Here is a 24,319-nt window from a genome sequence, read left to right as displayed (position 1 = left end):
ATCTCAAAGCAATCAGATGATCCATAGCTTGCATGATTTTTAGGGTGTATTTCTTTACCGAATGGTGGGTAGACAACCTCATATGAAAAAAAGGATTTGGCTCATCACTCGTAGGTGTATTTTTTTTATCGAATGGTGGGTAGACAGTCTCATATGAGAAAAGAATTTGGCTTATCACGGTGATTTAGTTTTTGCTATTATTAGAGAAAGAGATTGACGAGGGAGATCATAGATGGATAGATTGACGAGGAATGGGAAGAAACAGTGTCCTGTGGCTAAGCTAGAACGCGGTGCATTGAAGATGAACCAACAAAGCAGAAAACGGCATCTATCGGCGACGTGGCAGTTGGAGGATGATGATGCCAACGTAAGCAGAGAAAAGAGATCGATATAGGGTGTGTTTAGCTGAAATTTTGGTTGAAATTGGAACGATGTAACGGAAATGTTGAAAGTTTGTGCGAGTAGGAAAGTTTTGATGTGATGGAAAAGTTGAAAGTTCGAAGGAAAATTTTGTAACTAAACACCGCGATAGAGACTGAAATTTAGAGGGGATTCATTACACACCCCTCCAGTCCTTTCGTACAGATGCTTATTTTCAGTATCATCATGTAATAATTTTAAGTTCATAGTGAGGCAAACTCAAAACTACCTGTAGAACTCCATGACAGGAACTGGTCAGTATGTCCAGAAGAAATTAAACAGAACAAGAACCGTCTCTCCATACAAACTACATAGGCAGATGCAGTGTACTCTACTGATTGATAAACAGTCTCGATCGACTGTCTTGGATGTACAGAGAATTGTTAAACTGTATGATATGCATCCATATATGTATAATCAAAACCAAAAACGTCCTGATTGATCGCCCTCGAGATAATTCAATCAACACCAACGATTGATTTCAACAGCCGGAGTTTTGCATTGATCTCCATTAGGTCAGAGGCATTCCTCGAGCTGACAGGGGGCTCCACTCCGATGAACAGGTAAAGGGCAGCCAGCTCACCTTCGAGTGTCGAAGAAAATGGAGATCTGTACCCTGTTATTGTTCTTAATGTTTCGAGCTGTTGCCTTACGTGTTCTTCGGTGTAGAGATCCTGGTAGAAAACAAAGAATTATCATGACATCTCAATGAAGAAACATCGCAAAAGTATGGATAATACTAGACGGAAGCCAAAGTTTATTGAATTTAGTTAATTATGAATAGTGCAATAATCAGTTCCTGCACATTACACACAATGATAGAAAACTAGTTCAGTTTAGCATTTCGAGTCGTTACTTTGCATGTGATTTTACTGCTTGACTTATTTGCAAAGAATGTTCCTTCTAAGAGTTTTGCTCCAATCCAGCAGGTACCATCGGTACTGTCTGGTACCAAATCTCAGCCATTCAATCAGCGAAATCGGGCGGTGGAAAATAAGTGGTACCTCCAGGTACAAATTTGCCCATGAGGAGGTACCAGAATATTTCGAGTGGTGGAAGGGTAAATTTGTTTTTTCGCGTAGGAGTGTGAGTGTCCAGGGGAGGGAAATAGGGTTTTCTACCAAATCTCAGCCATTCCTTTCTGATCCGATCTGTGGGAGGCGGCGGCGAGTTGCTTCGTGCTTTGTCGGCAGCGAGTTGCTTCGTCGGCGGCGACTTGCTCGTGGGAGGAGGCGGTGTGGCGGCGGCTGATCCGTTTGAGGCGGCGGCGAGATGCTCCGTGGGAAGCGAGGCGGTGGCGGCGGCTGATCTGTAGGAGGCGGCCGGCGGCGAAGTGCTTCGTGGGAGGCGAGGCGGCGGTGGCGGCATCTGATCCGTTTGAGGCGGAGTGAGGAAACGAAAAAAGAGCGAAAAGGAGCGGCGCTGCGCGGAGGGAGGAAACAGAGAAAGAGCGAAAAGGAGAAAGCGAGGGCGCGACTCCTTTCTGTATTTCCCGATCATACCCTTCTAACATGGACGGATGGATTTATCTTTGTACCTGCCGGTACAAGTTGCTGGATGGGAGCAACGCTCTCCTTCTAATCCGATCCAAAATTCGACACTACTATGTCTGCAAGTGTACTAAAGCAAAAACTTGGTTTTAGTTTTATACGTATATTCAGTACAATTCAAAGTCTTGAAACTAATAGCTGTAGATTTTCCACTTGTTATGCAACATGTTGGTATATGACCTGCCATCATTGGCATACAACAAGCAGCAGTTACTAGTTTACTACTGCTAACAATAAAAATAAATTACTTCATTGAAGAATGGAAGGAGATACAATGCCTACCATGCCACTGCCGATGTTCCTATTGGACTATCAATTGTTTGTAGTTAAAACCATGAACATAAGCAGCAAGGACTGTACATTCAGTTACTATCAATTATTTGCAATTGATATTGTTACTCACAGACAAGTTTGTGTGTTCTGCCATTCATGTTTATGAGACCATTTAATTTACACTGGAACAAGTTTTATTTTACCCAAGACACTGTAGGAGATAATCATAGTAAGCAGTTCACATGGTACCCATAATTTATCTTTCCGGTACCTTCATAGAAACTGTAAAAAAGCTCAAGATGTAATAATGTGTCAATGCCATGTTCCATTGTCCTGGAGCAAGCTATTTAGATAAATTGTAGCATATTTTGCATGTAAACAGTTCATGTTCCAACCATTTTCATCTGCCATTGTTAGTTTTTTTTTTCTGGAGGGAAATGTCCTATTGCCAACTGACTCAACATGTTTGTAAGGAATCTTTTTATGAGGCCAGCCCTTGGTAACAAACAGGCAGATGTAGTGATCATACTCATATGCAATATATTTTTTCCCTCAAAAAAATATGCAATATATTTTAGAGTGACAAAAATTTTAAGTGTCATGTACAATGTGTGTTATGTCTAATTAGCTAGAAAGAAGTTTATATTAACATTCTTGATCCAAGTGATCAGTTAACTATGGAAATAATTGGAGTATATATGTATAATCGACTCACCTTGTCCCCAGAAATTACTTTTGCCTCAAACCCATCAGACTGATCATGCTCCTGACCAGGCTGGGATGTCTCATCACAAACTTCAGGGGTGTCTTGTGTGCTCCCGCTGGACATTACATCCTCATAATCACCAACAGCCAATGGAGAAGCCATCAAGACAGAACTACAAACAACTCTTTGATCATGGTGTTGCACATCTTCATCCATGTTTGCATCACTTAGTTCCCTCATGGTATCATCCACCACAGCGGTTTCTTGCATCTCACCATCACATGAACTTCCCACAACTTCCTCTGACACGCGAGCGACAAGGTCACTCGTCGGTGTCGTCGCCTCGTTTTCGGGCGCTGAAATAGCAACAATCGCCACGTTCGTGTCGACCAACTCCTGCGCGACGATACCCGCATTGCTTGCCAATTGTTCCACTACCGCGGCCTCGACGACTACTGTGTCTTCGACCACTCCCTTCTCCACATTGTCTTTGTCAGTGAATATTTCAACTGGTGTTCCGGAAACACTGGAAATGGTAGACTCCTCTGCTTTATCCCCTGTGTCCAATACATGAGTATGATGATGATCTTGGCCTAATTGCTGGACAGGAATAACTCCATCTTCTTCCCTTGTCTCAACCACAGGCAATTCAGGAAATTCAGGAACATCAGTGGTCAGTGACACTGTCTCCTTGGTTGTGCCGTCCTCGATTTTTCCCCCATTTCTTGATACAGATGATTCTTGGAAGGAAACTGGTTCATCCACCGATGGCGGCGGCGATGCCAATCCGATTCCGACGCCGCCGCCGCCGCCGTCTTCCTCCTGATCTGTTGTGCTGAAATGGTAGAACGCGTCGAGGAGTTCTTGTTCGACGGCGGCGCCGTCGAGGCCGGATTCGTGGGGTGGGAGGAGGGCGGCCATGAGGCGGTGGGTGGCGGCGAGGGTGGCGAGGTAGGCGGCGAAGGGGAGGGACAGCGCGAGGCCGGCGGCGGTGAGGAGCATGACGGGCGGGACGACGACCGGAGCGGCCGTCGCGGCGGCGCCGGCGACGGCGGCCTTCCCTGCCAGCTCCCACCCGCGCCGGAGCAGCGCGCGAGGCCAGCCGCCGCCGCCGACTTCTTCCGATGCCGTGGCAGCATCGGTGTCGTCAGTGACATGGTACTGGTGGGCAGCTCGCTCGCCGCCGCCGCCGCCGGTGGCGGCGACGACGTGGTCGGGATCCATGTCGGGGTGATGGTGATGCTCTCAGCTGGTCCAGGCGGCGCCGAGCGCAGAGGGGAAAAGGAAGATGATCCATGCACACGCATGTCGAACACATGGCGACGTGCATGTCGACCACGTAAGGCTGGCTTCGGACGATGAGCTGACACGTAGAGAAGATGAAAGAGAGCGCAGAGCCATGGAAACTGACCGCCGCTCTGCTTGCTGCCGCGTAGGGATACTTAAAATTAGGGATCAGGTTGCTCTACCATCGAAGCATGTGCCATATAGGTCTAGACCATATGTAAGTGATAAAGGTATGGTGTCTTTAAAGGCAGATGATCTTAATCCTAAAATTAGTGGGTTATTGTACATGGATTAATTCATGGGTTACCTACTAATTTAGTTTATAAATGGCTTCACAGGTCGATTTACTCGTATATCTAGGTGTGGCAAGCCAGGTCACGACACGACCAATTAGTGGGTTCGCGGGTCGACCACTTGCATTTCTAATGTTGTGCACTAGTGCTTACCATCACCACGGACCTCCGACGTCTGTGTCGAGTAGGGGTGAAAACAGAGCGAATATGAACGGATAATGCTCTTACCGTATTCGTTTTTATATTCTTAGAAGGATACAGAAACGAATATGAATAACCCGGATACGGAAACAAATACGAATTATTGCGGATACGAATAAGGATCGAATATGGTCGGACACGAATATGAAAACGAATATTTCTCGGAATATAGAGACCACTCAAATTGCTCGTAGATACAAATACACCACATATATTTATCTAATTTAATATAAATATCATCGTTGTAGGATGCAATATAGATTAAACAAAGTGCATCGTGTTCAATAGGAAACACATTGAAAAGTTCAACACATATTAAGTTCAAGTTTTATTGGTAACACAGATAAGATCAACATAGTAATTAACCTAAAAGCAATTTTCAGTAGACTTGCAGTCCGATGCATGAAGGCTGCAACATCATCATTCATCCATCAAAATATCATCCTGCTCCATATCATCATTATTCTCCTCTTTTTCCTACAAGAGTCGAACAATATTATTTGTTATATTAAGAAAAATATTCATATAGGTAAAATAAGAAAATAGCTCACCACTATTAATAAGAGACCTTGCCATCGGTGGTGGTGATGGCTCCTACTGTTCCACGATTTGGGGAGTCAGGAAGCACAAACAAGCAGTGGGGGGATTGAAGACCAACGCCCGGCTATGAGATCTAAGACAGCCGTCGCCACTGTCGTCGTCGCCGCGCTGCTGCCGTTGCCCGTCGTTGAGATGCCAACTCGGCTTTCTGGTGGCTAGGGTTTAGATAGCTATAAGAACAGATGTATATACCAAGAGACAACTATGGGCTAAAATTGAAGAAATGGGCCAGAGGCTATAGAGACATCGTGTGTTACTTGGATATCCACGCATCATAATCTATGGATATCTGTCTCCGTATTCGTGTCCGTCGGAAACTGCGATACCATATTCGTATTCGTATCCAGAGACAAATATCTGTATCCGAACTATCCGAGAAAAATCCGCTCTGAACACTATCCGTATTCGTTTTTGACCGGAGCGGACGGAAACTGTCCGCTTCGTTTTCACCCCTAGTGTCGAGGGCGGAGATACTATTATATGTTTTTTTGCAATCCATTGTTCTGTTATGTTTGTACTTACAATTCTGTCAAATGCTTGTGTTATTTCTATTTCATACTTTTTTTTTCGATCCCACGTTTCGAAGAATACCTTATTTATCGTTTCGGTGGAGTATGGAGGTTGGATTGAACTGAACTGAAATCTCCCAATGGAATCCTCCCCTACTGTTGTCATGCTTATATTGGTTCTTTTGTTTTCCTTTTGTCAATAAGGCCTGTACTTATTTTACTCTTGTTGTGATTTTATCTCTATTTTTTTTCTATTTTTGTGATTTTGCAACGTTTTTTAACTGAAGTTTTTGTTTGCCCTCATTCCGTTAAGAGGACTTAACAAGATGAAATTTGTATACATGGGCAAAATTCATGTCAAATGTTTTGTTTGCCCTTATTTTTTTAACCGAATTAGTGAAATTTCATGCTAAAATAGGACCAAAATCCTTGTCAAAACGCTTAATGTCAAGAGGGGTAAAATCACAAAGTCCTGAGAAAAGTAGCGCAATCTAATAAGGGCATATTTGAATTTAACACTATTACAAAGTCCTCAACATATTTTTCTGATACGTATATCACACTTTCAGGAATATATCATTGATATCATACAAAGATATTATCAATTTTCATGTGTGAATCATGAGAATCATAATACATCATGGAGTATCAGATATTCAAGACAAATCTCCAAGAGTTTCAAATGAAATAAGAGTTACCCATTTTCATGCGTGATTAATGACAATCATCGTATATCACGTAGTATTAGATATTCAAGAAAAATCTTGGAGAGTTTCAACTGAAATAGGAATTATTAATTTTCATGTGCGAACCATGAGAATCATTGTATATCAGGGAGTATCAGATATTCGAGAAAATTCTCTGAGAGTTTCAAATGAAATAGGAATGATCAATTTTTATGTGCGAATCATGAGAATCATAATACATCATGGAGCATCAGATATTCAAGAAAAATCTCCAAGAGTTTCAAATGAAATAAGAGTTATCCATTTTCATGCGTGATTAATGACAATCATCGTATATAACGTAGTATTAGATATTCAAGAAAAATCTTGAAGAGTTTCAACTGAAATAAGAATTATTAATTTTTATGTGCGAACCATGAGAATCATTGTATATCAGGGAGTATCAGATATTCGAGAAAATTCTCTGAGAGTTTCAAATGAAATAGGAATGATCAATTTTTATGTGCGAATCATGAGAATCATTGTATATCAGGAAGTATCAGACATTTGAGAAAAATCTTGGAGAGTTTTAAATGAAATAGGAAATGATAAAATAAGATTTATAAAAAAAATATAAAAATACCAATACAATCTTACGGTCTTCCTCTAAAAAGTGTATTCAGTTGGGCTGTACTGGACGTCTTGACCATATGCAGAATCTTTTCTTCAAAATATGACAAATAAAATTATACGGCAGCAAGCCACAAGTCGATCGCATATATATATATATATATATATATATATATATATATATATATATATATATACATATATATATATATATATATAGGACACCTATTTCCTACTACCAGGAGTAGTTACTCCCTCCTCTTAATGGGTCAGGTTATGATCCAATAACCGGTCCTTAGCTTGGTTATTTTATTTAAACAATTAACTAAATTATTTATTTGTTGAAATTATTTATTATTCGTTAGTTGCATGCAAACGAACTTAGTTAATTGACATTAACATGCTAGCAAAAGAAACATGCAAGCGATATACTAATTTTAGTTAGTTGATGATGACATCTTCTGCTCGTTTTTAATTAGCTAGTTTAAGTAGCATGCATTCAAAAAGGTTTGTATCCCACGAAAATACCGGACGGCACCTAAACTCTGAATTAGTGAGCTGGATAAGGTGGGAGTAGTTACTCCCGGTAGTAGCATATAATTTTCCTATATATATATATATATATATATATATATATATATGAACTGATGAAAAATAAAAGCACTCAAACTAAGGCATAATCATAATCTGATATGACATCTAATCTTTATTTTTTGCGAGGGAATTTGGAGGTTGGGTTGGAATCCCCTACGAAATCCGGCCGCCGCCTCTGACCTTACGTATAATTTTTCTTTCCTGTTTCTCCCTTGTGGTTTTTGATTAGTTAATTAATCAATTTGAGATGGCATGCTGATACCATGAAATTGACAGATAAATTTAATAATTAACACAATTAGTTAATCAATTTGAGAAGGCATGCTGATACCATGAAATTGACAGATAAATTCAATAATTAACATATGAGAAATAAATTAAGATGAGGATAGGAACATCAAACAAGAACCGGCCAAAGTCCCTCAAGTTCAATTTTGGGACACACATCAACTACTTTCATGCTCTCCAGTCATCATCATCAGAAAAAAAAAAAGATGCGACAGCTTAGACCTCAGTGCAAACTACAAACATATTAAATAGAAAAATCAAAAAACACTGCAATCCTATTTTTAAACTGATCATAAATTCCACTCAAATCAACAGCATTTGAACCCGGGTGTGCGACGTGTGAACTTCTGCAACCCTCTCAACCAACTCACTGTACAGTGGGCCCACCTAAAGTCGCCCAGCCGGTGACACTGCAGGTAGGCCCAGACGACCGGTCAAAGAGACGCAAACCCACCAAACCCCCCGCCGCATTTGACCGCCCTTCTCCGAAGAAGCTTTCTCCACAATTCCTCCCGCCAAATTTAATTTCTAGAAAAAGAAAGAAAATATTTGCCTCTCTTGACCCGATCGTCTCCTCTCCTACCCCGCGCTCGCCAATGGCGATCGATCGAGCTCCGCTCCGTCCTTCTCAGTCAGCGCCCATGACCTGACCTGACCCGATCACCCATGGAGATATATAGGTGTGTGCACACACGCCAGCAGCTCTGACCAGCTCGAGCTCTAGCTCCAACTCCAAGCTCGTCTTCTAGCTCCGGCCATGGCGCGCGGCGAGTGACGCGGCGCGGCGTGTTCGTGCGTGCATCCCGGCCTGCTCTTGCGCTTTGACTTTTTGTAGAGTTTTCTGTCACTCTCGTCTGAATCAAGAAGGTTTGATCAGATCGTGATTTGATCTCTCCGATGGAGGAGATCGCCGGAGGGGCCGGGAGCAGCGAGGGGCGCCGCCGTCCGCGTCACCGCGGCGAGGCGAAGGCCAGCGCCGTCCCTGCTTGCTACCACCGGCCGTCGGCTGGGTCCTGCCACCACGCCTGCAAGTACGGCGGCGCGCACGCCTTCGAGGAGCGGGAGTCTCGCCGGCCGGCGGCGGCCCAGCCGAGGCCCCGGAAGACGCCGCCGCCACCGCCGCTCGCGGCGGCGACGGCGATGGCTAAGCTGCGGTCGGCGTCGTCGCGGAGACGGGTCGGGGATCTCACCAAGCCCATGAAGGCCGGGAAGAAAGCGGCGGCCACCGCCGTTGACGACACGGGGAAGAAGGGCGACGCCGGCGTGGTGGTGTGGAAGGACATCGTGGCGTACGAGTCAACCCCACTGCCGCCGGAGAAGACCACCATCGCCGCCGGCGGCGGCGACGCCAGGAAGAAGAAGGATGTGAGGGTGACCAAGGGGAAGAAACCAATCAAATCATCTCCACATGTAAAGAGCAAGATCGTCGCTGAATCAACCGATGACGTCATCGATGGATCATCATCGAAGAAGAAGCTGGTCAAATCCGTCGGGTCGAAGCTAACCGGCAAGCCGCCTCCATCGCCGGAGCTCAAAGCCGGCGAGAAATCGACTCCACCTTCTTCTCACAAGAGCAAGAAGAAGATGACCACGACTAGGACGAACAGCTTGAAGCCTCCCAAACCGAAGAGAAATCTCGTCGAAATTAGCCAACAAATTTCTCACCAAGATCCATCATCATCATCATCAGCAGCAGCAAATGATATCAAAGAAGAGAAGCCACACAACCCTCCTTGCCAAGAAGAGAAGAAATCCGGCATGGCGCCGCCGCCGCGACCGTCGCACCGGCGAGCGAGGAGCATGAGCATCACCGGCAGCGCCAAATCAGTCCGCTTCCCGTTCACGCGGCAGGCGAGCAGGTCCACCACCACCACCGCCTTCAAGGTCATCCGCTCCAGGAGCAGCCGCGCCGCCGCGACGGCGGCGCCACCAGAAGACGCGCCGGCGACGACACGGCTCAGATTCTTCAGGAGGGGCGACGCCGGCGGCAGCAGCAGCGGCGGTGGCGGCGGCAGCGGATTTCATCTCAGGATGAGGAGCCTCAGGAGGCGAGGCAGCATCGGCGGGACGGCGGCGGCGGGCGGCGGCGGGGGGTTCGTGGTGCCGGCGGTGGCGCTCCGGCACCAGAAGACGCTGGAGAAGAAGCGGAGCCGGCGGCTGTACAACAGCGTGATCGAGGAGACCGCCGGGAAGCTCGCCATTGCCAGGAAGAGCAAGGTGAAGGCGCTCGTCGGTGCCTTCGAATCGCTCATCTCCAAGATTGGAAAGTAGTAGCAGACTAGCAGTAGTACAAGCTGAAGAAATTTCTCAATTTCATGTGGAGGATTTGCTGTTCTTGGTAATTGCGATGATGATTCAGTGATGAACTGTTGGTGCAAGCTCAAGAAAAATTTCATGGAGAATTTGCTGTTCTTGGCAACTGTGCTGATTGATGAGTAGTGCTTTGTTTGGTTGTGTAGATATAACTCTGATGGAATTCTGTATAATTTGGTGAGTTTTTCACTTTGTGAATCATGCACAATTATGTTTGGAGCTGTAACTTGAGTATTGGGCATACTGTTTCTTGTGCCTGAAAATTGATTGGGAAGTAGTAGTAGCTCAAGGCTAATAGGAGCTCAAGAAATTTTCATGGAGAATTTGCTCTCCTTGGCAAGAGTGATGATGCTCCAGTGATGATTGATGAATGTTTGTTTGGTTCTGTAGATAGATATAGCCCTGATGGAATTTGTATAATTTGGTCTCGTTCTTCACTTTGTGAATCATGCACAATCATGTAGGGAGCTTCAGTGATACTTCAGTGAAATTAGTTTTCTTGTGCCTGAAATTGAATTCCAGGTCAGTGTTTCTGAATTCAGAGTTTCAGACAACTTGAAATAGCAGCACATCCAGTCTAGCAGATTTGGTCAGACAAAGGCTGGTTTGTTTAGGTGAAAAATACATATGGCATAATGAAGAACATTGTCGGATCATCATGATGATGGTGAGGTTCCCCTGCGAATGTGATACAAAACAACATCCATATATGAGCCAGTTTTATAGACAATTCAGTGTTGAATTGAGTACAACAGCATTACTTGGATGCAGGTATGAATCAGTGATTGCCAAAAGTTGCATCAATCGCCTACCAAATTTAGACAGATGTCATCGAGCACACTCAAAACGCATAAAACTACATTGTACAGCTGACTTGCCAATTCTTGTTTATGGTTAAAATGATAATGCTGAGATGCTAGATTCAGTACCCCGGCTAGGGAGTTGAATCTTCTTTCTCTGAAAGCCAGAGCGATGTACTGAATTCTTCTCTCAGAGGCTGGCAGTGTTGGTTTGCTGTTCAATGATGCACACCACAAGCTTTACTTCACTGCATCTTACACATTTTCCTTGCAAAAGAAAAGCAGGACCAAAGTCAGTTACCGAACAGGTATCTCCGCAAAAAAGAAAGTGATACATGACAAGTTCTGAGACTGAAATACCTAGCCATCTGTGTGTGAAAAGTTGGTAGCAAACTCTAAATAGTTCTAGTGTCAACCAGATTTGCATCCTCATCAATGAATAACGTCACAGCCGTCATCACAAGCCTGTCAGATGGAACGAATATGCAAATAGTAGCTTATGCAATAGCGACTTAGCATGATACTGGAAGGGACTACATTCTTGGATGAGAACTAATTGAAGTTATCATATCCGCAGAAAAACAAAATCCACCACGGCACAATCAGTAACAAGGAAGAGAACAGGTCATGATAGGGTCGTTGCTTGCCTTTATAATACTGAATAAATTTGCATATTTCAATGGCTCCTTATGATGGTTTGTGTGTTTGAAACCAATTGCATAAAACAACCACCTATTTGGTTTGATGCTACGTAAGATGCCAGAGTCACATGAACAAGGAAAACCGATAACGAGATCATTCCTTTGTGCCACCAGAAGGTGGTTCAGTATTAGAGCATCTTGAATGAGGGCCAAATCAACAAACTTATGTAAAATATTTAAAAGTTTTAAATACGAACAATTTATATCCTACTGCATGAAAGGTTCGGTATTAATTGCATTACCTTTCATCTATAGATATGCAAGGTTCAATGTTATATTGATGAAACAAGGATTTTCCATAAGTTATGTGGCATACAATGATGTAGCACCCTTTCAATTACATGTGGCCCCATAACATTACTCACACTCGAGGTGAAATTCAATGACAAATTCTGAAATGCTATTGAATGAAGTTGCACATCCACAAAATTCCCTATTTAGAAGGCACACATAAGGTCATATGATATGTTTGACTGAGGAGATAAGAACTATCTTTAGGACTAACAAATGAATATTCCATTTTAGGATAAGCATATGCAATGATAAAAAAATGATGAATGAAAAAAGAACTAAAGTCAAACCTGTAGATCGTTATAATAAACAAACTAAAGTAGAATGCAAGCTTGATCATCCTGTATTTTTTCTCCCAATTGAGCTGCCGGAATATCTCGGTAACATCTACAAGGTGTTTCCGATCCATATACCTGATAAAAAAAAGATTTTTTATATAATCATCATAATGGTACAAACAAATAAGGACATGTACTAAAAACATTACATGATTAACATCTTAGTACGAACTTTATGGCATTAAAATTCTATATCCAAACATCTTTGCTACAAAAAATATGCAAACTAATGGTTACTAGCCCAAGAAAATAACTATTCTGGACATACATGTAGGTGAAAAGGTTATCAGTTATACTTGATTTTAGCCACATTAAAAAACAATACCTCTAACATTTGGCCAAAATTATTCTACTCAATTTTCAATGAGAACTAGCTCAATTTTCAACTTTATTTCAATCAGCAACTGAGAACAAAAATCCAAAATCCAAACACTAGAGAGTCACAGTATAAGCACAATTATAATATCATTAACTTGAATAGACAAAATCATAGACAGTTGTTTCTTGCAGTTTTCTAGATCACTTCAAACCATATTTATCCTTTCAAAGAGCATTTCATAATATGTTATGTCCCTCCTATGTCCATAAGTTGAATGGATATGTAGTGGACAACACTTATGATGCTTAGTGAAATCCATATCCACTGAGAGATTTATCATTTAATAGATGATTTTATTATGAGACCAACTGATCTAGCACATCAATCTATCCATACAAACAAATATATCAACATGGTAGGCACTGACAACAAAAGAATGAATGTTTAGATGGATTAACTTCAGGGCAACAGCAAGAAATACGTACAATTTGCCATGGTAGTATGCTACTGGTGCCATAACTAGAAACGGGAACCAATGCAGTGTCAAGAGGAAAGAAGCGCACAAGGCCCCTTGGAGTGCGTATTCTATAAGGACCACTGAGTTGATGCGAGATGAAGAATCGTATGGGTTGATATAGTCAAACTCCAAATCAGATAAACATATAAGCTGGTACAGAACAAGGAGAAAACAAAATCAGTGAAATAAAAATGAGAAAAAAGAGAGTACAGCCTATCTTGCAAGAAGATAGGAAGAATGTAAATTTTATTTGCAAATTCAACTTGCTCATAGTTGAAACATATATCTCCAAGATCAATTCTTCAAACGACCACAAATGTACAATTCTTAAACCAAAGTATGTTCTGTAATGGAATTCCAATAATGTTGGATTTGTTAGTGCATGGCAACTAACATTGGTTGCAAAAACACAACCAACAAAACCAATATGGCTATTTTGAATTGGACTGAGATGTGGTGAGCATCAACTATGAACCATCTATGTAATCTGAAAACACACTGTGGAAAAGGATATGTTTTTCCACCTAACATGGCAGCAAGCAAACAAAATCTGCTACTGCACAAACTTAGGACAAATTGAATAAAATAAACCGTGCAAAATTTATACAAAGATTATTATTTTTCTCCCTTAAGTTCAACAAACTAGTATAAATCTGCTACTGCACAAACTTAGGACCAATTTAATGAAATATACAGTTCAAATTTATACAAAGATTATTAACTTTCCCTCAAGTTAAACACATTAGTTACATGAATACGGAAAATCAGAGAGGGAAAACAAGTATAAATCGCAGTTAACGCTACCTAAACCTGTCCTGTTTGACCAGCTAATGAGGCAAGGAGCAACACCAAGAACCGCACCCGTTGACCCAACACGGCACCAATTCGTGCGAAAATTCCGACAAAAAAAACCTAAAACATCCCAAACCCAAAACTACCAGGAGATCCACTGTTTCGCCCGACGGATCTTGGAACTAAATAGGCGTGGTTCAGAAGCGAAACGGGAGGAGGTGAGGTGAGGGGAGCTTGCCTGGTAGGCGGTGAGGCCGATGAGGACCATGATGGAGGCGAAGGAGAAGAGCCACAGGATGAGCTCGATGGACATGGCTGCTGCCTCACTTTTGCCTCTCTGCTCCCAAGAATTCAAGAAACCCCCGGAGTGGATTTGACCGACGACCTCCGCTCCGGTCACACCCCCGCTTCTGCGGTCGACTAGGCCGGCCGGTGCCGAGAGGAGACCGGCGCGTCTGGGTGTAATGGCGCGGCGGCGGTCGCCGGAGACGGGAGGAGGAGGTGGTGGATCGCGGATGGACGCGAGGAGGGCGAGCTGGAGAGGAAAAGAGCTTTTTTTTTTCCCCCTTTTTTTTTTCGGAGAGCAAGCAAAGTAGGATTCCCTTGTGGGCTTCCGTGGTATGAAGTTCTGAAGTATGAAGTCTGAACTCTCGTTTTTTTTTTTCTGCCAGAACAAAACCTTTTATTAATACTAGCAAAATTCTAAACCTTTTATTTGAATAGATTTTATTCACTGATTCAAATAAATATTAGACTATTACATAGTATAAAAACTATTAGAGACTAATTTATAAAACATGCAAAAGTAGTGATTGTGGGTTGGTGGCATAATCACCACCAGCATTATTACTATATTTTATATTAGTATAGATATGTGTATCTAGGGAGAAATTGTATATAATCTTGATTATAACAATATGCATGTCTAGTTGTCTATACCCATAGACTAAGACTCATTAATTGGGAAATATTCATCGTTTACTCATTGGCTTATCAATTATAACTAAATTATAATTTTGAAAATTTTTGAATTGATTGGTATTTTTTTATTAAACTCTAGACTTGACTTTTTAAGCCTCTAGTAATAAATATGTAAAGTGCTTACCTGCATACCATTTTAACTATTTCTTTTACCTTTCTACGGTCTATTAGCCATATCCATTTATGTCAACCGATGAGAGCACTAGCTAGCCTAGCCTAGTTTAGGGTAGTACTTACCTCATAAAAACAAAAGAAAATAAAAAAAAAGAAATTAGAGGATTTTCCCTTAGCCATAGTTGGGATCCATAGGATGTACAGGGTGGCGTCATCGTGACTGTGTGGCTCGTCGCCGTCATCTCGCTGCTTGAGCGGCTCAACTGAGCGGTGGAGTAGGCCTAGGCATCACTTGTGGCGGCCATGAAGAGCCTGCACACATCGCCTCTCGGGCTTGCTGGAGTAGCTCGAGGCCACAATAGAGGTGCCCTAGTTGGAGGCCTGTCGTAGCTGCTTAACCATGTTGAAGAATCTTCGTGAATTCTTGGTGTAGCTAGCACGTCTAGATTCAAGTTTGTTTATTAATTGTTGAAATTGTCACTTTGAAATTGATTGGACAACATCGGAAAAAATAACAATCTTTTATTGAATGGTTATTCAAAAGAGTGTTTCATATGCTTTAAATAAAGATGTGTATATAGTATATACATAAACATACAATTTCCAATTATCTAAACAAAACAAATAAATAGGAGATACACTTTTCCAATTATCTCATGTAAGGGTCAGCTATGCACGCACATACTCCTGCACAGTGTTGTCAACCCTAGACACAAGCAATAATCCAATCTAGAAACAAGACATAGGGTATTACCTCCTCGTGAGGGCCTAAACCTATATAAAAATTCCCTATGTGTCACCATTAGTTCTTAGGTCTTGCGCAACCTCATAAGTTTATCGCCAATTTCTAGAATTGATATATTGTATTTAACATCATTGTCATAGTCTAATTTCAACGGATGCAGTTATGAGATTATCTTCGTACACCCATCCTGTTATAAGAGCTGAGGGAACTTCTTGCTGTGAAAGGCCAACATGGGAGATAGGTATAGATATTGTAGATGCCAATCCTGTTGGGGTGGTGGTGGAGCCAGGATTTCTCCAAGCCTAGGGCTCAAAACCGAAGACTAAAGCTATCCAAAAGACCCATGTTAAGGTCCATAAAACTCCTCTCTACATTTGATGGTCCATTCTATCCTCGCCCTTACAATTTACCCAATAAATTGTAGCGCTTCTATAGATGGAAATAAGCATATCTATTACTTAGTAAAGTCAAATTTTTTGAAAAAAAATAACATAAGAAAATAAAGCCAGTTTGTTGCTTTCGCTGGTGTGGGTGTGGTGCCGCATGTATAGTGATGCGTGTGTGTTTGCCGTGTATTTGAAAATAAGTCAGTTTCAGTGAGAATTGAAAATTGGAACTTGAAGCCAAGGTGAGGATGCACCGCCGCTACTATGTCACAGTGATTCTAGCCTTCTAGGAGTTGGAGGACAAGACGCTAAAGCATAGGGTTTTGTTTGTAGGATTGTTGGGCTATATGTTTATACTTACTAGTCCAGACAAACAGTGAGTTTGGCAATTAAAATAGGCTTCTAAAAGGCTTCTAAATAATCGTTCAGTGAAGGAGCTAAATCAGTCTAAGCCTAGGGCTGAGACATGGAATGATAGAAATATCTGATCAATTTCTAGGTATAAGACCAACAAATTTTTTTCCATGCCTGGGGCATGAGTCCAAGCTGCCCTAGGCGTGGTTCCGCCCCTATGTGGCGGTAGTGTAAAACAATTATCATGCACTATGCAGGCCACTTGAGGAGGCTGCAGTGACGTCTCCACCATGAGCACATTTGCCTCTTTGTGTAGTTAAATAGTAGAAGGTTTCTCGCATGTGAAAGTGCATATTTAGGCCCTCCAAATGGGGGTTGTAGGCCTGCAGAAATTCGCTTAAGTGTAAAGGTGGCCTCCCTGTGAAGAACGATTTTCATGGACAACGGAAGAAAGACACCTGCATGTGAACACTGTTTTATACGGGCTGTACAGTGTTTGGAGTAAAACTGTCCGGATAAAATCTTTATAGTGGTGGATCACATAAGTTACTATCTAGGTTTTATGTTTTACACGGGTTGGTACATACAGAGGACCCCTGATCGGAATATGGAGTGTCTGATTTTTGATCGAACAATCTGATAAATATTGGAACATCCGATAGTTTGGGCTATATCCAACTTACTTCTGCATTACATTTTCACATTAAGTTTAAAAGAGCATATCCACTCCCTCCCTCTAGGAATCTCACAATCCTTTCAACATGGAGTGCGTCCACAATTGAATGCCGGCCGCTTGCCATTCATGGCGTCTTCGATGTTACAAGTGCAAATGTTTTTTTAGGCGTTTGGTACCAAGCTTGATGCAGTACATCACCATACCATTTGACTGGCCCACCAGGGTGCAGATAACCACATATGGTGAGCCGTTTAATTACCAGTGGCGCATCATCGACGAAGACAACAGTTGTTCTGTCACTTCAATTTCCACTAGATCATGTGCCTTTTGCTCATCAAGAGCAGCTTGGGGGAGTTCATGGATGATGCCTGTCAACCGGTTGATCAAAAGGAAGATCTCATCAGTCCTAGTGGCAGCCGCGAGTGTCAGAGCTAGCAAGGCAGCAGGCTGCACACGAGCAAACCACGCGCGCTCAATTTGCCACTCGGTATTCAGGGAAAGAAGACATGAGTAGTTTATGTGGCCGCATGATGCAGCTAGAGAGAACAAAATTTCTTGCCGATTCTATATTGATTTTGCCGTTACTGAAATTTTCTGGCTTGCCTTTTCTTTGTGTTTTGCCCAGCTATCATTTAAACCCTAATTTCTCTTGGAATGTTACCATTGCTCAATTATCTAACTATTATTCCATGATTTGCTACACTAAGTTTGCAAACTAATGTCATTTTAGCACAACACCCAGATTTTGCTATATATATAATTCACCACGAAAATCCAATCTGAAAAACATATCTGGAACTTCGCCCATCCGGTGAAACAACTAACCTTTTTAAAAGACAAATCTCTCTATAGGCATCGGATTTCCGTAAACATTGCTTTGTATTAATGCTTAAAACATTGTGTCTGCAAATTCTATATTGAAGTTTTCCCCAAAATCATCCTATCTAGGACCATTAAAAAATGATCCAAATTAAATACAAACCGTACTACTTCTTCTTGGACTGAACAGACCCAAAACCTGGACTGAATATTCAGAAATTAAACAAGGGGTAAAAGGCTCTAAAATTCAGTCTATTGTACGACAGAATCTAGGTAAACCATCAAAGAAGATCTTCATATCCTACAAGAGAGTTCCCTAGCTATTGAATTAGGGCCAGGTGCCGGTCATGCCGCGAGGCGCTAATTAGAATGGAACACCGCAAAGTAAAATTAACCACCATATATACAAAGAATTAAAATTAAAATATACCATTTATTTTTTATTTCTCAGAAATATACTGGATACAATTTTATTGACACAAATATACCATTGCTATTACGGTATCGCGTTGAGAGAGCGAGACCGCTCGGTGTCGCATGTGGAGGCCGCGAGACCAAGCGGTCCGTATGCTATATGCTCAGTGAGCGAAACCGCTTGGTCTCGCACGCTCGTTGCGCGACAATGTTCAAATGTGTATTACCCTTTAACTGCATTAATTTTTTTCAATAGCAACCGACATGTGGACCATCTCCGTACTACTTTGTAGCTTCTAGCGAACGTCTAGCGCAGAAAAATAAACACGGGAACTTTAGCTCCGTTAGGTGTGAACGGAAGTTCCACTGCTGGCCAATGGAATAGAGCAGAATATGAGCACGTGCCATGGAGGTTGCCGTGTTCTTACACGCTACACATGGTAAGTTTAAAGTTACCGTGTGCTCAACCTAGCACCCGGTATTTTTTCTTGGGTTACCGAGTTCATAGTGGTACGCCCGGTAAGTTACCATGCGTTTTTGAAAAACACCCGGTAACACTCTGCAGCACATGGGAGCTTCCTAGTCTTTGATAGTGGCGCTCTCGCACCGTCCCTCCACGAGACCGTTCGCATCGTCAACCTACTTCACTTTCGCGCAGCGGTTCAGCGACACCGACGGTATATTTGTATCAAAAAATGTGCATCTATGATATTTCTAAGAAAAAATAGATATTAACAGTATATTTTTAAATTTAATTCTATATACAAACGGCTCAGAAGCCTGCATGGCTGGTATTGGATGGTCAAACAATAGCTTAGGCAAAGAGAATCACGTGTGTAGCATTATGAGGTTGCCTGTAAACCTTTTTCTTTAAACAAAAATCAGGGTACCAGAACGCCACCATTAGGTGATGAGTTATATTTATATATTTTTATAATAGATATAAATCCGGTTTCTATATCAATATGAGGATATACACAAAAGGTGATGAGGATAATATATAACCCTCTAGGAGCATCCAGATTGACATGCTAGCTGAGTGATTCATAATCTACTAGCTTCTATTTCCCATGTATCTAGAATAAATTAATGGAAGTGTTCTGCTTCTCTGTTTAATTTGGCTGAGAATTTCAATCATAGAGTTATCTTTAGTTTTATACAACTACACAGTGCAGACATGAAGGACAACTTAATTGCTGCCTTAGACCATTAGTGTTCATTCCTTGAAGGCTTTCTGAGCTGGACTTTCTTGGTAGAAACTGGGACCTTTAAAAAAAAAGGTAGAAATTGGAGATCATATATACACAATTATATATAAAAGTGCATATATATGGAAGTTACCTGGCCTTTTGCGGTGTCATCGTCATTGACATTGACTGCCTGACTGGTAAATTAATACTGAACATTAATCATCTGTAAACTTTACCAGTGTCATTAGTCTGCACTTATGAGTATAATAATGCACAAAATTGCACTTGATTGGCGGTAACATGAAGCATTCTTATGAATATGATATTTATATAGCAGTAATAATAAAATTCAAGAATTATATGTATTCTTAAATTAATTAAAACAGAGATCAAATAAAAAAAAGACTTGCATGTTATTTGAAATGTTGATAAAAAAAGAACTTTGCAACAAGTTATTTGAAATGTTGATAAAATATAAGTTTGTCTAGAAATTCGGTAAACAATGGTTTCACCAAACTAATGTACAATATATCAAGTTAGCTATAGCAGTCAAAATTACTCTAAGCTACTAGCTCAAGTCACACAGGGGATATTGCTCTTCTCTTACATTTTCAATATCTATTTCATGAGATGTCCTTGACACTTTAATTTGCCAGCAAAAGATAAATTGATGTACAAAATGAAAATATATTAGCCCATTTCAGATATGTACGCATGAATCAAATAGAATTGTAACCTTATTTACGTGCATAAACGACCTGTGCTCTAAAGCCACATTATCCACACAGAAGCAATTTCAACTTAAAACCATGGAAATCAGCTTGTTCATATAGTTCATACTAGATTCATTGATAAAGGTTACTGTATGTGGATGCCATCATCAATATATAGCTGGGAACTGCAAAAGAAATTTCTTGGCATGCAGCCAAACAAAAGTAACTTCTGAAAGTGCTTGTTTTTCTTTATACCGTATGATATTTTCTGAATGGTGAAATAAACATAATCTACGAAACAGAAAATCCATCAGATATGTAGAGTTGTTCCACAACCAAACATGTCATGCATATATATGAGTTAGTGAGCTGCATCAACATAAATTGGGTGAGGTTCTTTTTAATCCCCGATATGATTTTCTTTAAACTAAACCGGTTAAATTTTTTGTATATCATGATAGTAATGCAGAACAAAGATGATTAGGCTCACTGCTCCCTGCTGCCATTAATTTGTTTGTGATCGAGCCATGCCATGAATAATTCTCCTGATGAAAGTTCAGCCAATTGATCCGCAGGTTCCTACTTGAGCAATGTTTCAAGACAGTGGTATAGTGATAAGTAATGAATTAAAAAAAATCAAAAGCAGAATGATAAAAAAAAGTTACTGAATATATGATATATTTTCTGGAAATGTACAGCTATTTCATATCTTATTTTTTGATGTACCATGAAAAACGATATATAGATAGATCTACCCCGGACAAACAAGCATTAATTCATTAACAAGACAAGATGGATATATATACCAATTGAAGTTAAATATCAGATCTGAAGCAAGTCAATTGCCCGGCAAAATGAAGGAAATCCTCATGTATATGCACATGTATTTCAGATGACTAAACTCTGCAGGAGAAATCAATTTATGTAAATGTCGAAATGGCAACAGATACAGCGCTAATGGTTTGGGATTTTGAATCTGTCAGTGAAAATGTATATGTCCTAGGTAACACAAATTATGATCAGTAGCACAAAACCGGCCCCCAGCATTCAATTACTTGAGAGAAATTAAATCAATCAAATGGACAAACAAACTAGCATGCAGAAGCAACAGCAAAAAAGTGAAATTGATGTAGCAAAAATACAAAATGCATGAAAGTATAGCCATTTCGCACACTTGTGCTCTAAAATAACATTATCAATACAGAAGCAGTTTTAACTTTAAAACATATAGAAATTACATTATAAATACATAAACAGTTTCAACTTTAAAACATATAGAAATTAGTTTGTTCATACTAAATTCATTGATAACGGTTACTGTATGTGGATGTCATCAATATATAGCAGAGAACAGCCAAATAAACTTGTTGGTGCAGCCCAAGAAAAGTAACTTCTGAACATGGTCCTTGTTTCTCTAAACCATATGATATCTTCTTTTTTATAATTTTTCTGAAAGGTGAAATAAAAATACTGAACAGGAAAATCCATCATATATGAACATATAAAGGATTGTTCCCAATCAAACAGGTCTTATATAGTAAGTATGCACTAGCTAGTGAGCTACATCAACATAAATTGGGAGAGGTTGATCTTAACCCCCTATCAAAATTTTACATTCACATATAATTTGAAATATAGTATTGCCTTAATTAATTTAATAGCATGTCAGTGGTGGCAGCACAGCTCTTTGTGCAAATCAGAGCCAACATGTTCCATATCAACTGAATCAAATCCACTCATTAAACCCTGCAACTTAATTTTAACTTGCTGTTCAGCATCATATGGATGTTTTTAACGACAATGCTGTTACATAGTACTAAATGAAGTCCCTAAGGAAATTAATTTTGTATTTCTTCTATGTTTTCTTTGAATAATGATGTACATAGATATAATTCTTTGGATAATGATGTGCATAGATATAATTCTGGTGAGAAGTTTGTTATCCAAATTTAATATCAATTAACTGGTATCTCGATCTTCCCTCTAACTAACCATGCGCGCGTATCGTGCTAGCTACTACATCTAGGTATCAGCAGATGTTCAAGAAATTTTGTATACCATGACAGTAATGCAAAACAAATATGCACGATTGTGCTCACTGCTCACACTGCTGCCATTAATTTGTTTATGAACGAGGCTAATGCCATGAATAATTCGTTGATGAAAATTCAGCAAATCTGGCTCTTAATTGATAATGTTTGAAACCATAATCATAAAGGTACTGAATGTATGTTCTATTTTCTAGAAACAACTATTCCATATCTTATTAAAATGTTCTGTGAAAAATGATATCTACCCTAACTACCCTGAACGAACATTAATTAATTCAGTACTATGATGTGCCATGAAGTTAAATAAGATCTAACGCAAGTCAATTGGCTTGCGAAATAATGGAAGTCATCATGAACTCAGATGTACTGCATTTGTCCCATAATAGTATAGGATTTTTGGTAGTTTGTTGCTAGTCGTCTGGATGTTTGTTGGATGGTTTGTGTGCCCCTATGTTGTGCCGATGAAATGTATGCCGTCAACTGGAAAACACCTTTGCTTTCAATACTAAAAGCAAAGTATTGTGCCTTTTATCTTTAAAAAATAATAATATAAACGATTTTGGGATCCCGAGACAATACTTTAGTCTCTCTACCTATCAACTTTTATATTACTTTATTCTCCACCTACCTACACTTTTTTAAGTTTATTCTCCAATCTAAGTACTTTTGGACCATTTTATTCCCTCACGTATTACCATTTGTATGTTATTTTACTAATTTATTTGTTGCAAAAGCGTATAATCTTTTTTTATGGGACGAAGAAATTATGCTTGGAATTTGGATGGCAGTTTAACTACCTCTGGTGTCTCGGATATATAGCGGTAGCTTGTCTATTTATTTTTTTTTTTTTAGAATTACACAGTACAACGCAGACACTCACAACGCACGCGCACTCACCCCTATGAACATACGCACGCAAACCTTACCTCTACGAGCATCTTCGAAGACTGGGCTGGCAAATCCTAGAGAAATTGACGAAGTCACCACAGGCGCCTCGCTGTCGATGGGTACGTCGCCTACCACTGAAAGCACAACGCCGTTAAATCCTGGAAAATCCGCTCCCATAGGGAGTCGAACCCAGGACCTCAGGTGCTACTGAGGCTCTTGTAACCACTAGGCTACTAGCCCCTTTCGCGTCTATTTATTTCTAGTTGTTATAATCATATTACTCATTATATTACTAAAAATTACACTATAATTATGTTGAGGATCGATCCCTCGTATTATTTTTCTGGGTTCGTCAATGTCCTGTATATGTCGTCCTAGGTATACAAATTATGATCAGTTGGAGCCCCTGCGTTCTATTACTTGTTAGAAATTAAATTAAATGCGAAAGGGCCTGTAGCCTAGTGGTTACAAGAGCCTCAGTAGCACCTGAGGTCCTGGGTTCGACTCCCCGTGGGAGCGAATTTTCCATTTGTGCTTTCAGTGGTAGGCGACGTACCCGTCGACAGCGAGGCGCATGTGGTGACTTCGTCAATCTCTCCAGGATTTGCCGGCCCAGTCTTCGAAGATGCTCATAGGGGTAGGGTTTGCGTGCGTGTGTTCATAGGGGTGAGTGCGCGTGCGTTGTGAGTGTCTGCGTTGTACTGTGTAATTCTCAAAAAAACAAAAGAAATTAAATTAAATAAAATGGTCAAACACTACTGCCTGTATCAGCAACACGTTGTACTGTGTAATTCTCAAAAAAACAAAAGAAATTAAATTAAATAAAATGGTCAAACACTACTGCCTGTATCAGCAACAGAAAAACATTTCGCCTAAATGATCACGTGACAAGTTTTTGATG

General features: G+C 40.7%; 3 protein-coding genes across 3 annotated transcripts; 1 reads left to right on the top strand and 2 right to left on the bottom strand.

Moving 5' to 3' along the window:
• Nucleotides 1-747: 747 nt before the first annotated feature.
• On the bottom strand, nt 748-4,173 carry LOC127756462 (uncharacterized). The gene is made up of 2 exons (XM_052281790.1): nt 2,959-4,173; nt 748-1,094 (listed from the first exon to the last, which is right to left on the bottom strand). Exons 1-2 carry the CDS (start codon nt 4,171-4,173, stop codon nt 879-881), a joined length of 1,431 nt encoding a protein of 476 aa, XP_052137750.1. The 3' UTR covers nt 748-878.
• Nucleotides 4,174-8,408: 4,235 nt separating this feature from the next.
• LOC127757633 (uncharacterized) lies at nt 8,409-10,905 on the top strand. Its single transcript, XM_052283197.1, has one exon. It carries the CDS (start codon nt 8,914-8,916, stop codon nt 10,285-10,287), a length of 1,374 nt encoding a protein of 457 aa, XP_052139157.1. The 5' UTR covers nt 8,409-8,913; the 3' UTR covers nt 10,288-10,905.
• A 111-nt stretch (nt 10,906-11,016) lies between these two features.
• On the bottom strand, nt 11,017-14,687 carry LOC127757634 (protein cornichon homolog 2). Its single transcript, XM_052283198.1, has 5 exons — nt 14,326-14,687; nt 13,264-13,445; nt 12,412-12,534; nt 11,490-11,594; nt 11,017-11,396 (listed from the first exon to the last, which is right to left on the bottom strand). The coding sequence occupies exons 1-4, from the start codon at nt 14,398-14,400 to the stop codon at nt 11,525-11,527; spliced, it is 450 nt and encodes a 149-aa protein (XP_052139158.1). The 5' UTR covers nt 14,401-14,687; the 3' UTR covers nt 11,017-11,396; nt 11,490-11,524.
• Between the last annotated feature and the right edge of the window lie 9,632 nt (nt 14,688-24,319).

The sequence above is a fragment of the Oryza glaberrima genome, chromosome 12 (assembly GCF_000147395.1).
Source record: "Oryza glaberrima chromosome 12, OglaRS2, whole genome shotgun sequence".
Classification (NCBI taxonomy): Eukaryota; Viridiplantae; Streptophyta; class Magnoliopsida; order Poales; family Poaceae; genus Oryza; species Oryza glaberrima.
Note: the sequence above shows the minus strand (reverse complement) of the source record. Positions and strands in the feature narration are given on the sequence as shown.

Coding starts and splice junctions, on each gene's coding strand:
- LOC127756462 (XM_052281790.1), bottom strand. CDS start 4,173: ATGGATCCCGACCACGTCGTCGCCGCCACCGGCGGCGGCGGCGGCGAG. Junction 1,095..2,958: donor AAGTAATTTCTGGGGACAAG/GTGAGTCGATTA, acceptor GTTTTCTACCAG/GATCTCTACACCGAAGAACA.
- LOC127757633 (XM_052283197.1), top strand. CDS start 8,914: ATGGAGGAGATCGCCGGAGGGGCCGGGAGCAGCGAGGGGCGCCGCCGT.
- LOC127757634 (XM_052283198.1), bottom strand. CDS start 14,400: ATGTCCATCGAGCTCATCCTGTGGCTCTTCTCCTTCGCCTCCATCATG. Junction 13,446..14,325: donor TCGGCCTCACCGCCTACCAG/GCAAGCTCCCCT, acceptor GTTCTGTACCAG/CTTATATGTTTATCTGATTT. Junction 12,535..13,263: donor GCATACTACCATGGCAAATT/GTACGTATTTCT, acceptor TTTTTTTATCAG/GTATATGGATCGGAAACACC.